The sequence below is a fragment of the Sebastes fasciatus genome, chromosome 5 (assembly GCF_043250625.1).
Source record: "Sebastes fasciatus isolate fSebFas1 chromosome 5, fSebFas1.pri, whole genome shotgun sequence".
Taxonomy (NCBI): Eukaryota; Metazoa; Chordata; class Actinopteri; order Perciformes; family Sebastidae; genus Sebastes; species Sebastes fasciatus.
In genome coordinates, this window is record NC_133799.1 from 28297561 (window position 1) to 28313122 (window position 15562).

At 41.4% G+C, this 15562-nt stretch overlaps 1 protein-coding gene across 1 annotated transcript in view; it reads left to right on the top strand.

The window, feature by feature from the left end:
• adcy1a (adenylate cyclase 1a) overlaps positions 1-15562 on the top strand; it is a 53274-nt gene that overhangs the window by 17990 nt on the left and 19722 nt on the right. The window contains exons 5-9 of the mRNA XM_074636290.1: positions 2547-2674; positions 4643-4801; positions 7107-7248; positions 8219-8374; positions 13611-13805. Of these exons, the coding sequence (XP_074492391.1) occupies positions 2547-2674; positions 4643-4801; positions 7107-7248; positions 8219-8374; positions 13611-13805 (780 nt within the window). The remainder of the gene's footprint in view (positions 1-2546; positions 2675-4642; positions 4802-7106; positions 7249-8218; positions 8375-13610; positions 13806-15562) is intronic.

The following is a 15562-nucleotide window of genomic DNA, read 5'->3' on the forward strand; positions in this document are numbered from 1 at the left end:
CAAACCGGCTCTGTCACAGCTACTGAGCCTGTCTGACTGCTGTATGCTACACAACACATTTATTCCCCAGAGTCTCACCATAACTTAACCATAACAGACATAGGCCTAACTTAACCCTAACTTTCACCTAACCATAACAAAATAAATCAAGACAAATTGGGGACACTGATTTTTGCCCCCAATTAGATGAACCGTACCCAGTCAGCTGGTTTAATCCCAAATTTATCTCCAAAAACGCACACAGATAACTTTCTCCTGAGACGTGGCTTGCTGTCAGCTGATAATTTCTCATTTCTCTTCACACACACACATACACACACACACGCACACACACACACACACACACACACACACACACACACACACACACACACACACACACACACACACACACACACACACACACACACACACACACACACACACACACACACTCTCCATTCCTCTTCCTAGCGCTGGGATAATCATCCATGTTATGAATTCTCATATCCTCCCACGCCAGAATCTTTCTGCTCCCATGAGCAGAAAACCAGAGCACCCCGTCTCCTCTCTTCTCATCTCCGCCTCTTACCCTGCAGTTGTCATGAATCCTCTGTATTTGTGTGTGTGTGTGCCCATGTGTGTGTGTGTGTGTGTGTGTTTGTCACTCAGAGGCCGCCTGCAGGCTAAGCTTTGAAGGGTCTACCATTACGATTTTCTGATGACTGTGAGTGATACAGCCCCAAATGGAAACCCTGTGTGTGCAACTAAACCGAAATACCTGTACAGTATGTTTGCATGTAACCGTGCTGCTGTTTGTGCTTTCCTGCAGGTGTGTGTGTGTGTGTGTGTGTGTGTGTGTGTGTATTCACGTGTTGTAAAGGTGTGTGTGTGTGTGTGTGTGTGTGTGTGTGTGTATTGGTGTTTGTGTCATCGTTGCGGAGTTTGTGCACAATGTACGGTGTGACAAATAGCTGATCTGTCTGGGAATGTGTGGGCGGGATTCTACTTCAAGAGCATGTCGGAGCAATTAGAGTTGGCCTCAACTGCAAAACGCACACATGGTTGCACAAGCACACACGTTGGATTTACTGTACATGAGCAAAGATGCAGCCGAAGCATCCATGCAGTTTATGTACAGTCGGATCTCATGTAACAGGAGTAAAAGTACACTCTTTCTTGTTAAGTTGTTAAGTGGGACCAACTTTCAGCTGTTGTAGAAATGGTCCACATCATGATTTCAAACTTTTGCTTGTTTCTCAAGAGAAACTATTTGGAGTCATCAATCATCAAGTTTTGCTTTTCATCAGCAGAAGAATAGGTTTAAAAATAGCAATGGCCCTGTCATAAGTACTTACGTGTGGCGAGGCATCAAAACTTTACCAAATCTGTGATCCAGATCCAGATCCGGAGAATTGGATCCTACTATCTATGATGGACTATTGGGTTTACTGTTAATAATTAGAATTACAGCCTCACAGTTGTATGTCTCCTCCAACTAGTCAAGTTGCAGTTTACATCCATGTCTGTCCAAAATGTCATCATCTTATCCTATTAGACATTTCTGTGTAAAGTTGTCATAATTAGCATATGAATTCTTGAGTTATGGCCCAAAACGTGTTTTTTTCAGATCACAGTGACCTTTGACCTCCAAAATATAATCAGTTCATTCTTGAGTCCAATTTGACGTTTTTGCCATATTTGAAGAAATTCCCTCAAGCCATTCCTGAGATATCACGTTCACGAGACGGGAGGGACGTGAGGTCACAGTGACCTTGACCTTTGACCTTTGACAACCAAAATCGAATCACTTCGTCCAGGTGGACATTTTTGCCAAATTTGAAGAAATTTGCTGAAGGCGTTCCTGAGTTATCACGAGAATGGGACGGACGTGAGGTCACAGTGCCTCCGGCCACGGCTGTTGCCGGCGCGGAGGCATAATGATACTAAAAGTCTCCAGCCATTCTAGCGGCTGTAGGCACAGCGTTGCTTTTAGGTAAATGCGAATGTCATAATGCTAACATGCTTATGTAAACCACGGTATTGGGAGAAATTGAAATTTCAACCTGATGATGGCGCTAGAGGAACAGGGCAAAAGTGAACATGGCTCACATACCCCTGCTAACTGCTTGACCCCTACTAAAGCAGGGCCAGAGGTTTTGCCCTTTTGGTAAAATTTCAAGATTTTTGGGCACCCTGGACTTCTAACCCTCAAAAGGCACAACTACACCACACTGTCAACCATCACACCAAATTTGAAGTTCCTAAGTTAAATGGTTTCTGAGGTCTGCTCCGGAAACAAAAGTGTGACACGCGAACGGACGGAAGGACACGCACTATATTCCCCCGACTACGTTGTCGCGGGGGTATAAAAGTGAAGGGATCTCCAAACTTATTACAATTCATCCTGAACCACAATTTCAATTCCATCCAATAGCTGTTGAGATATTTCAGTCTGGACCAAAGTGGTGGACAGACCGGTAGGCTGACATTGCTATCCCGGCCTTTAGCGATTAGGTTGTTTCAGATAATCATCTGTCCGTCTCTTTCTTTGTGTCCGTCCGTAGGAGAATCACTGCAGGCGGATAAAGATCCTGGGGGACTGTTACTACTGTGTGTCAGGACTGACCCAACCCAAGGCAGACCACGCCCACTGCTGTGTGGAGATGGGACTGGACATGATTGACACGATCGCGTGAGTCGCACACACTGACATACACACATCTGTAACCTTCAGGTCAACACTCAAGGTTTAATTTTATCTGCATGAACAGGAATTTGTTTATTACTGATAACGAACACAAGTGGGAGGCTTTTGTTTTGCTAAAGCTGCTGCTACCTCCAATAAGAAACTTGTGTTTTCAGTCCAGGATGTCTGTTTCAGGTCACAGAGTATATCATAATCTCGCCAGTATTTCTTATCTCCTGTAATTTTGTTATTTTTTGATCACTGTTAAGTGTGAAGCGTTGGTTTACTATGCCAAGTCATAGTCAAGTCAGCACACTGACACACTGACAGCTGTTGTTGACTGTTGGGCTGCAGTTTGCCATGTTATGATTTGAGCATATTTCTTTATACTAAATGCAGTACCTGCGTCATTGTTTTGTGTTTTTAATTGATTTCCAATAATGAATATATACATACATTTGCATAAAGCAAGCACTTCCATGTTGATAAGAGTATTAAGTACTTGACAAATCTCCCTTTAAGGTACATTTTGAACAGATAAAAAATGTCAGATCAATTTGCAATTAACTATGGACAATCATGCAATTAATCGCAATTAAATATTTGAATCGATTGACAGCCCTAATATTAATGCAACACACATGTAGTAGTGATACATGACATAGGGTAAAGTAGAGTTTAGCTGCAAGTGGTGCTTTGTTTCGATTGGACACAACAAAGCAATGTTGAAAACATCCATGTAAGTCTTCATATTGACAACAGATAGATCCTGCAAAACTGAGACAAATTCAATTTGTGACAATTTTGCAATCACAAAGACACACATGCACAGCCCCGAAACCCTCCCCCCACCGGCATGTTGACACACACACACACACACATAGACAGAGAGCCTTTACCTCATTACCTTGTGTGAGCCCTCGCCTGTCATGTTCTTTCCCTGCTGCTCTGTTTGAGTAGATGGATGCTGCTGTAGGAGTCCTTTATCTCAGAAGACAGGTGCTGCCTTCCTTACACACTGGTCCCTCTCTCTCTCTCTGTGTGTGTGTGTGTGTGTCATCCCTCCTTTAGCCTGATGGGCAGACCACATTTTCTTTTCCGCCACCCTGTAAACATACACACAAACATCGTGTGAAGTGGCTGACCTTTCACTGGTGACGAGGAGCTTTGTGTAGTGATTTACTGGAGAGGAAAAGTCCTGCTCTATCTCCTGTGCACCACATATAAAAAGAACTGGATACAACTTTGTAGACGGGCTCCCGTTCATTCCCATGAGAGTTTCTCAGTGGCGCATGGGGCCCATAGAGCTGGCGCAGTAGCATTTCTTTTAACTCCGCCTCCCAGCCCTCGCTCCAGCGTCGGTCTGAGTCTCATTCACATGAACAGAGGAAGGGAAATAACTCTGGATTCGGCTATTAGTGCATTTTACAACTTTTAGGACCTAATGATTTAAATAAGGGCTATTCAAGTGTTCGTACTGGGAAGTTGATTTACCTCAAGAAAACATTATCCGCCGTGTTACAAACGTCTCGTCCCAATGTAAGTCTATGGGAAAAAGTATTTTTGGGCCCAATGGCATCACATGACGGAGATGGAAGTTGTAGTACCTCAGTTTGGCCACTACGGAAATTTGCTTCAAAGCCCGGCGCTCTTCCTGGGGGCTTAGAGCCGTCATGTTGTCCATCTTTATATACAGTCTATGATCCTCATGAGCTTGCTGTGCACTGCACCCAAACTGCGTTCTACGTGAAAGGCCCTTCACACATTCTTGGATGCACACCTGCTATCAGATCAGCAACCTTAAACTAATACCTGTTCTTTGATCCGTCGACCAAATGTCCACTAAAAACAGGTTTTTGAGATCTCTAACTAACAACCAAACAGTTGAATGAATCACAACCTCCTCGTTGGAAGTTACATTTTCTTGGTTTTGTTTCAACAGTTTTAGAAATTAAATTTCATCCCCCCCTGCAGGTCGGTGGTGGAGGCGACAGAAGTGGATCTGAACATGCGTGTTGGTCTGCACACAGGACGGGTGCTGTGTGGCGTGCTGGGCCTCAGGAAATGGCAGTATGACGTCTGGTCAAACGATGTCACACTGGCAAATGTGATGGAGACCGGAGGGCTGCCTGGGTCAGTGCTGACTCTTTACACCCACTGAAACTGGACTCTGAGCAGTCACAGTACACACACACACACACACACACACACACACACACACACAGTATCCCAGCAACAGAGATAGAATATAGCCTTATGATGTTTGCATCAGATGGGGAAATGTATTCTCTCTGCGTACAGTACGTACTACAGCACGGTACAGTACATGTTTTTTATAGACCTGTCAAATGCCCACCATAAAGGATAAAATAATTGTATCACTTTATTATTGATAAAACAAATATATAACAAATCCACTTTAAAGACAAAAACAAACTTGAATTTAGCAACCTGACAGGTATTGTTCTGTTTTGCAACAGCCTGAAATATTACATTGCATTTCCCAAAGGAAGAAATGCTGGAGATGTTATCTTGTAATAATGAAGCTATATTATGATATAGCAGCTCTAATAAGATTACATAATTACAAGATCTCTATCTAATATAAGATAGTTTTCTTAATTATGAGCTTGTTTTCAGATACAGATATTGTAATTTATAAGAACAGTTCAACAAGATGTAGATGCAGTAAGGATGTGTAGGCAAGAGAACCACTTAGTTAGGTTTAGGAAAAAACAACATGGTTGGGCTTAACACTGCTACGTTTGTACGGCGAAAATGAGACATGACGTTTTGAACATGGGACACGAATGAACAGCTGATTGCAAAGTAAAAAGTGAGACGTAACGCACGCGACACGAACAGCGGTCTCCTGGATAAAAGCCTTGTGTTTGTTGAGCCCATCCACCACCCCTCTTCCACGCGCCCTAAGTGTGTCTCTTTCGCTCTTTAAACCACCTCACCACAGCACTTTCCCTGAGCGTTTACTGTTGCCGCAGATGGGTTTACACTGTAGTTACTGGAACGCCCGGTGCGTCGCATACCAGCGCTAAAGGAAGCCTTGTGTAGCGGCATTGAATGCAGATGGCCATGACAAAGAGTTGATATTAGATGCCCTGGGAATGAGAACGGACTGGCGCAACACGATACTGTATTTTCACAAACACAGTGACTCTTAGCTTATACTGTAGAGAGAAGACTATATGTATGTTTTCCCAATGCAATGTCATGGGTTTCTAATGGTTTTTGGACAATAAGGCAAAAGTAAGCATGATTCACATACCCCCGCTCACTGCTTGACCCCTACTAAAGTAGGGCAAAAGGTTTTGCCCTTTTGGAACTAATGGAATTAGTCTATTGAGCAAAATCTAGCTTGTTATTAGCTCAGCTTCCTCAGGATAAAGTCATTTGACGCAAATATAGTCTGTCTGGTTGATGCTCTCCAGGTTTTAACCACTTCATTACTTGCTTGTATTTCAACACCTGGACTCTGTGTCCACGGTGCCTGGTGATAGTGTCTGATATTTCATTAATTGTACATGATTTGGGAACTTGCCATCCAAGTTTGTTTATTTTAAGTATGTGATGAATCCAACACGGTGCCAAGTCATTAGCTGTAGATGATTGAAGATCTCCCCAAGCATACATACAAACATGCACATAAATATTCAGCGCTGGATTGTAGCATAAGCTGGTCTCTGATGAGAAAGTCTTTTCAGCTTTGGACTTCTAACCCCTAAAAGGCACAACTACACCACGCTGTCAACCATCATACCAAATTTGAAGTTCTTTGAAGTTAAATAGTTTCCGAGTTCTGCTCCGGAAACGAAAGTGTGACACGCGAACGGACAGAAGGACGGACACGCAGAGCGCTATACCCCCGACTACGTTGTTGCAGGGGTATAATAATAATGAAGTTTAATGGCACATAGATATAAGCTGTATCAGACTTTGGCTACACAGGCAGTACTTGTTAGTAGGATTAATTCATTGTTGGTTTTGGTCCTTCATGTGATCTGTTAATAGTAGTGAAAGGATAAAATAGTCACCTATGTGGGATCTTGGGATTGAATTATTTCTCTTTGATGCAGTTTAGAAAAGCAGCTTAAAATAAGGCAGACCACTTGTATTAAATTAATACTTCATTCAGGGAAACTCATGTACAGTAACAAGCTGATTTGCATTTAAAAAGCAGTGAAATGAGGTCACCTCATTGGCTCAATGTGGTCTTGTTTCAAGTGAAGTAATAAGACTTTAGGACTCGTTACCAGATTAAATGAGTCGTTAGGATGAATATTTCTTCGCTGTGAAGAATTTTTGAGCAAGCCGAGGGGCTATTAGGCCGGTGAAAATAATGAGGGGCATAATGATTTGAGGCCTTCGTGTCTGACTTCTATCACTAACTGCCTTGCGTCCTCTGCTCTGCTTGTGCTCTCAGCAAGGTGCACATCACGAGGACCACCCTGGAGTGTCTGAACGGAGACTACGAGGTGGAGCCGGGCTTCGGCAACGAGAGACATGCCTTCCTTCAAAAGCATCACATAGAGACGTTTTTCATCGTGCCATCCCACAGACGCAAAGTACGCCACAATCATTTCTCCTTTTTTTTGCATTTGCTCTCTCTTACTTGAGAGGTGACACATCTATCAGTGTTATAATAGTTAATCCTCTGAAGCAGAGAGGGAGGCAGGCCGTGTGTTAAGCTGGCAGACACATGGCTATCTCTCACTTACTGTACATGTGCAAGAGTCGACAGTGTGTGTGTCTACTCTTAGCGTTTTAAATCCGCAGCCACAGTATTTGTGTGAGATATCCAGGTTTTCTACCGTTGCACATTCACAGTTTACTGTAAAAATCCCACTCAAGCCGACTTTATTTCCATGAATAAGACAATTCTCTAAAAGCACATTACAATTCGAGCTCTCGTCATGTTGCCCTTTTTCCTCCCATCCTTCACTGGATAATGCAAATTTTTCTCAGGTTTATTATCAAAGAAACTGAATTTTGGTTTCCAGAATAACAAACTGAAAGATTGTAGGTAGAAGAGGCTGGAAATTATGAGTTTTAAAGTTGTATTTAGTAGTGAAAATCATTACAGAGCGGTTGTAGGTTTAAGTTTTGCCATGACATTTGAAACAAACTTTCATTGTTTTACCTGATTTTTAATTTAGCACCATAAAAAAAGCAACATTTCTACTTGTCCAACTTATTAGTTTATAAAGTCCCTCTAAAATAAATGACTGAATTCCTATCAGCTTCGGCTGTAGTTTGAAGTAGGTTGGAAGATTACAGGTAAAAGCAAGTTGGAAAAGTTTTAATTTTGAAGTTGAAATGTTTTCCAAAAGACAGTGCACGTACTCTAAACATGTGGGAGGCTGTTTCAGAGAGTAGTTTCCAACCTTGGATGAGGAACTGTTAGGTGTGAGTGATCTGTTACATTTACAGGCTGTAAGGAGATAATATAAAGTGTTTTCTGTACCTCTCAGTAGCTTCTAGATCTTTCTTTCTTTGCTTCCTGTTCATCTCATTAATCTTCGTCCTCATTTCCAGATTTTTCCAGGTCTCATTCTGTCAGACATCAAACCAGCCAAGAGGATGAAGTTCAAGACGGTGTGCTACCTGCTGGTGCAGCTGATGCACTGTAGGAAGATGTTCAAGGCCGAGATCCCCTTTTCCAATGTCATGACCTGCGAGGATGACGACAAGGTATTTAACAGTCTGTATCTCATAGAAAATCATCTATATTCGCATGCATGTGTCTACCACTACTCTACAGAATATATCTGGGTTACGTAGTAAGAGAAATCCTTTTAATGGGTCTGTATGTCCATTTGTGATGGAGTGAAATCCTGCTTGGATTCCTAATCTGCTACACACACACACACATACACACACTGAAACACTATAATCTGGATTTCTAGATTTCGCAGCATCATAAATCCTAGAGTATGCCTGCATTACGACTACTTGTTGAAAAGTAAACCAATAAGTATTATGAGCCACTTTTGATGTAAACTCGCTGCTTTTAAACTCGCTGAGTGTGTGTGTACATGTGTGTATATGTAATGGATATTTGCATGTGAATATGAGCATTAATTTGAGCTCGTTGCCATGTTTCTCATTATCGCTGTGAGTATATTTGCTTTAACGCTGCTGGTTTATTCCTCGGTCGGCCGGCGTTTGGTGGTTGATTATTGGTGTTGTGGCATCACAGGGTCTGCCCGTCAGAAATAGCCTGCTGCTAGCTGTAATCCGCCCAACTGTGTGAGCTCGGCCAGGCATTAGTACTTCATGATTCTGATGAGGTTGCATTATGGCTGCTGGTAATCACCCACAGCCTGGTATCATCTCCTCTAATAGCATTAGCCACATTGTTACATGATTATCCAAGTAGCCAAAATCCTAGCATTGTGACACAGTGGAATGTCATAATGGGTTTATGACACTGCATTTGGGCAGAAGAATATTTAATCGTATGATATATGATAAATTAGATGCAGATTTTTGATGACCTAAAAAAGATGCAATGCTACGTTAGTTTTCTGTCCAATTGAGTACCATTATCTACCATTTTCTGGTGACTGTAGCTACTCATGGTGTAGTTGTTGAAAGTGTCAGTCAAAATAAACCGGTTTTCATACGAGTCTGTGAAGCTGTATGATGTAATATATGTTGTCTAGTTCAATCTGAAAGCTGCTGGATAAGAGCTTCATTTCTGCTGGCACTTCCAAAATCCTTTCCATGAATTGTCTGTACACAGCCTGGAAGGTATTGTGGATATATCATTTGATAATTTGTGCAAATGAAATACTGTGTATTTAGTATTACAAATTAATCATTTGTATCCTCAGATTAATAGTTCTTGTGCACAACAACACGTACATGCTATGCATTGTGCTAGTTAAGAGCAGTGATTCTCAAAGTGGGGTCAGGGGACCCCCGGGGGTCAGGGGACCCCCGGGGGTCCGTTGTACTCTGCCAGGGGGGCCGTGAAATAATTTGCTATAAATTATAAAATTGTGCTGTATCATCAAAAAGTACATTATGTACAGATGGGGACCATTTGCGCCAATAAAACAAGCATATTGTGTCCATTTCTACCACCCACGTTAGCTTTGGACCAATAGAAACTCTAATATGACTATGACACATCACGTCAATCTGTCATGGATCCGTCACTTCACTCAGGGCGCAACGAACTGTTCCTGCTGCATGTGTTTTCAGATGCTAGTAAACAAAGCCATGAAGCCAGCCAAGCTAAAGCGACATCTGATTACAAAGCATACCCTTTAAGGGGTCCCTGGCTCCAAGAAGTTTAAGAACCCCTAGTTTAGAGGACTGGCACCATTTTATTCCAATTCAAGCACCATATAGAACTACACTGGAACAAACGTCCATTATCGAGCCAAAAAAATCAGCCAGGTGCAATTATTTATTGTGTCTCTATAAATCCCCTTGTTTCAGGATGTGTTAAAAGCATTTTTTTCTTGACACTAGTGTAGCAATCTACTTTATTCTGTTTTGTTACTGACACAAATTTTTATGATACATTTTACAAAACCGCGGGAACATTGGCATCTTTACAGGAAATACCTTCAGCCTTGAAAGATGAAAATGAGACTGAATGACTTGTTAAGATGGATGTAGAATCTGTAGAAACAGAACAGTAATTATATTACGACCTGTGTATCACTTCCAGTGAGGCTGCATGATTAAGTGAGAGAGCCTGATTTTATTTTGTAGAAGCCGGTGTAAATTTGAAGAATACTTCACCTTCTATTTATAATACTGTACTCCAGCTGTCAAAGACCTGTAAGTGAGACAGAGATGACTGACAACCCCTCTAATAATAGCTACAGTTCAGACTTTAACTAAAAATAAGTACACCGTACAGTATGTGCTTGTTTTATGATGGATAACGCACATATAATAACATGCTGTATGGTATAAAAATGGCTTACAATATTACCCTGTTGCATAACAGGTGATTTTGTTTATTTCATACTGTGTTTATTGGCTTTAAAATGGAAGGAGTCTCTGTCTGTCTGTCTGGTTGTCTGTCGACAACCGTTCATCCGATCGACTTCACACTAAGGTGGATGTTTTGCTGAGGACCCAAGGTGTAGTCTTGAGTGTGAAGTTGTTTGGATGAGTGGTTCTCGAGAAAGCTGCAAACAGCAACACCGGAGGCCAAGCAATTGGCTGAACGGGCACTGCACTATTTTTGAATAAACAGAACAAACATCCACAAAAAACCTCCCTCCCATCCAAAATAACACAACATCCTTGGCAAAACGATAAACTTGTTAAAACATAACATTAAATATTAACATCAAGTAAGTAATTATTGATAAGGGGAGTTAAAAAAGCAAAACAAAACTTGTTGTATTTATTGCAGCCCATTTGAACACCAGTTCGTGAAATAGTCATGGAATCTAGTGTATTTATTCATGTACATAGGTAATTTCCCATTTTTTCATGATGGTCATTAGCACAAAATCAATTCTTATGCAATCCATGTTTATGTAAACCGGGAAGTATAAAGAGCGGCGAACGCTGCATAGGGTTGAGGTCGGGGTGGATGGGTGGGAAAACACCAGACTTTCGCCCAGAAGACTGGTGTTCGTACTCCGTGTGAAACCAGAAGTCAACGTTGATTTATTCGTTACTTATTTGTAACTTCTAAACTTAAGTTACTTAAGTTATTTTAAGCCAAACCACCTTCTTTTCCGAAACTTAACCAAGTAGTTCTGTCACGTAACTTCCGTACTTGAGTTACGTCACTGCCGGTGTTATTTTATCCCAAACCGTGATCTTTTCTCTAGCCTAACTAAGTAGTTTTGTTGCCTAAGCCTAATCAAGTCGATCTTTTCCTAAACCTAAGTAGTTTTATTTTTAAAAGACTGCAGCGGAAATTGACACATGCATCACGTGTTGCTGGACATTTCTTAGGAAAATGCACAAAAAACAGGTTGTTGAAAGTCGTTCTGAGCTGAGCTATTTGATTTGTGTATACAGACACACATTTTGTGACTATTTCCCGAACTGCTTTGAGACTGTGTTGATCTATTGTGAAAGAATAACTAATGCAGGTTTTGTACTGCTAATGTGCTGCTCTGTACAGTTTGTTTGCACAGATAATTCATGTTATTTTCAACTTGGGCCTTATTTTATTAGTTTCTGGCATCATGACAACTGAGCTTTATGACAAGCATCTCCCCAGGTCCACAAGACTTCCGTTAACTCCATCAAACCCAAAAGGCAATTACTGTAAAATGCACAATAACATTCACACCACAGTGGAATCTGCCTACATTTTATTTAATAATTACTGCCTGAAGCTTCAGCTTGTTGTGACATTAGTGTTAAATGAACCAGCAGCTGGCAGTAGTTAGAAACTTAATAATATCAGATAGTAAATTGGACCTTTCTAACTGAGACAGATCAAAATGTCCTCTTGTTCATGGCAAGATAGCTCTAAAATGACTGGATAACTAATTATTGTTAGCTTTAGTCGTAGTTTGACATTAATGCTGATATTATAGCATGCTACCATGCTACGTGTAACATTATAACTTTGCCCAAGTTAAAAGTAATGGGCTAATCTTAGAATGGTAACAAGCTAACAATGCTAAACTTTCTAAACATTAGCTAATTTAACTTGCTAACTGTGAGAATGTTAACATGTTAACACAAGCACTAAAACCAAGCTAACGTGCTGAATTGATAAATGTTAGCTACATGCGAAATATCATCATTTTTACATTATGTCTAGCTTAACTGTAGTGTATAAAATGCTGGTGCCAGCTTGTTACAGCGTGTTCCTGTGCTTGCAGTCACTGTCATTCCTCTGCAGCATGCAGTTTGTTTGTATTCTTTTACCACAGAGTTACAAATGAGGTTATAAACCTTTGGTTTGAAGTAATCTCTCTTTGATTAGCAGGACATGTGGGGAGTTTTGCTATTTTGCAGGTAAAAGCTTGAACAATGATCACAGGATCATTGTCTGGCTTCAGTCACAGAATGACTGGTCCAAGTGTGACTGAGCCCTCACACACACAGGTGTATTTAATCACATTAATCATCACTACTTTGTATTTAGGTTTACCGGTCCCAGGGCTCTGGTTGTGTGCATGCTGGCTGCTTACTGGGGTACTTAAATTGTAGTCGCAGTCAATTGTAATTGCAGTCAAGAGTCTGAGATGTCCTAAATGGCTGTTGTAGGCCTATAGATAAATGATCTGTAACTAGGACATTTAAAGGCTATCTGCTTCCAACCAGAGAAGTTGTCCATGCACTGATATCCTAACTTGATAACAGAAACTACTACTTTGGATTGGCTGAGCCTGTTGTATTGTCATTTAAATCATATTTTTCATATTCTTGCTTTACAATTTGGATTGATTTTCTTTTATTAGGCTTTCATCCTTAATTTTATTATTTATTTGTTTTTCTTAATGTGACTTGTCAAAATGTCTGTCAGTGAAAAAGGCTTATACTTTCTATGCTTTCTGTGTATATGCATTGCGTATACTGTACGTCCATGTGTGTATTTGTAAACCTGCTGGTATTCATGTTTTTAAAATGTTATATGAACAAACTTGAGCTTGTTTAACCAACAGTTTAGCTCACAACCCTCCAAAGCCAAACTTTACATTTTTTCTACCCCACCAATGGTAACGAAGTGTTAAGTTTTCTGTCAGTTTTTCATCAAACTACCTAGGTTTTTTTGGTGTATAACGAGCATTGCAGCCTCACAGGGCCAGGCCAACATGGCTGTAGGCTTTTTTTATCTGATGTTACAACAAAACCTTACAGTGGTAAAATGCTGACCTCACACAACTCAGCATTGGTATGCCTCGCCACACCAGTCAACTTTAACACATCCGACAGGCCTCGCCTCTGCAGAGACTGATTTTGTTGTCTACTTGGTGTCTGACAGCGGAGAGCCCTGCGGACTGCGTCAGAGAAGCTGAGGAGTCGGACGTCCTTCTCAGCCGCTGCCGTGCAGCAATCCCCAGGAACACGAGTCAACCGCTACATTGGGCGGCTCATTGAAGCGCGGCAGACCGAGTCTGAGACAACAGACCTCAACTACATCACCCTGTTCTACAGGAGCAGAGACAGGGAGCGCAGGGTGAGGACACACACCAGAAGAGAAACCAGTAACTTTGATTTATATTTACAAAATGTAACAAATGCATATTTTCCTCATCACACATAAGGTAACCTGCTTCGTGACTGCATCCACCCCACCCCCCTTATTCTCTCACTACACACCCTACACAGTCTCTAATTTCTAATTTCTCCCCTTTCTCCCTCTCTCCCACGCCTGTTGTCTATGATGTCTGTATGTGTATGTGTGTGTGCGTGTGTGTGTGTGTGTGTGTGTGTGTGAGGAATCCACCCACCCTCTCAGGAGGGGGTGCAGATAATGATTTGGGAACGTCTGAACGGCACACGTGATATCTTTCTCCTGTGTCTGCGTGGGTAGAGCCATAAAGGAGACACAGAACAGGGACGGGTTTGTGTGTGTGAGTGTGTATGTGTTTGTCAGTATCTACTGTATGTCTGTGTCTCTGCCTGTCTGTAATCTAGACATTCAAACTGGTAGCAGAAGAATTAAAACCCTATACACAGTAAAAACTCATTTTTAACATCCTTTACAGGAAAGTGCCACCAGCAGAAACAAATTAAGACTCAAATTAGTGTTTATTTACTCCCACGCATCTATACTAAAAAATATTTCTTTCATAGGGACGCTGCTAGAGTTCAGGACATATCGTTGGCCCAGAAATATAGATCTAACCACACGTCAGATTTCTAGATCTGATGGTAACATTAGATCGTTTCATATCCAGCTGAATAATCTAGATTTGTTCATTGTCAAGCTTTAATCTCATGAAGAAATAAAGAATAACTTGTAGGGCCCTGCCCGCCCGGTCTCACCAAATGGCTTGCGAATGACTCAACAATTTGTAAGTAATTTTGCGTGCAATAACTATGCCGTCCTTGCAGTCTGTATACTGACTGCAATGTAAATGCATCCGCGTGAATACGATACACTCAGAGGTAGTGATGTAAAATAAAAAGTGAGAAAGACTGCTCATGGTGGGCCGGAGGCGAGGTGGATTGGTCAAATGGGTCAAACAAACACAGGACTTTCAACCAGGAGACTGGTGTTTGTGTCCCAAAGTGTTGCCGAGTTATTTTGAAGCTACTTTAGTGACGTTTGTGGAGTGTTTTCCATACTCATGTTACGTTGTTTTAGGTACGGATTTTACTTAGTTTACATAGTTATTTCAAGCCCAGACATAGTGTTTTTCCTAAACCTAACTAAGTGGTTTTGTAGCCTAAACATAACGGTGACCGTTTCACTTATATAAACGTGGTGTTAAATGACGCGCAAAAAGCCGTTTCACAATGTTAACCCCATGGCGTGAATTGGCATGTGAAAAGCTTAAAATGCGTCCTCAAGACACGCGGAATGTCCTTAAAATGTAGTGCTGTTTATACGCATCTCATGAGATCTGGTTAGCTCTGCCGTGTGGTGAGAGTTAAACTTATATAACGTAAAAACAATAAACCTAATGTCTTGTATAGGCACCAGCACAGCACATGATTGGTCCTGCTGACTTCATCATTTCCCAATTTCTCTGCACATGGCCCCAGAAAGGTCAGTCGGTAGTCCGTTGGTTGGTCCGTTGCCACGACTCTTTGGCCGTAAAATATCTCGACAACCAATGGATGGATTAATTGCCATGAAATTTAAGACGGCTTAAGACAATCATGGTCGATGTTAACTTTTGGTCTTCAGTTTTATCTACTTTACCAATGCTTGAGTTTATGAGTTTGTGACCTTAATCTGGATTGGGGAGTTCCCATCCTTCTGTC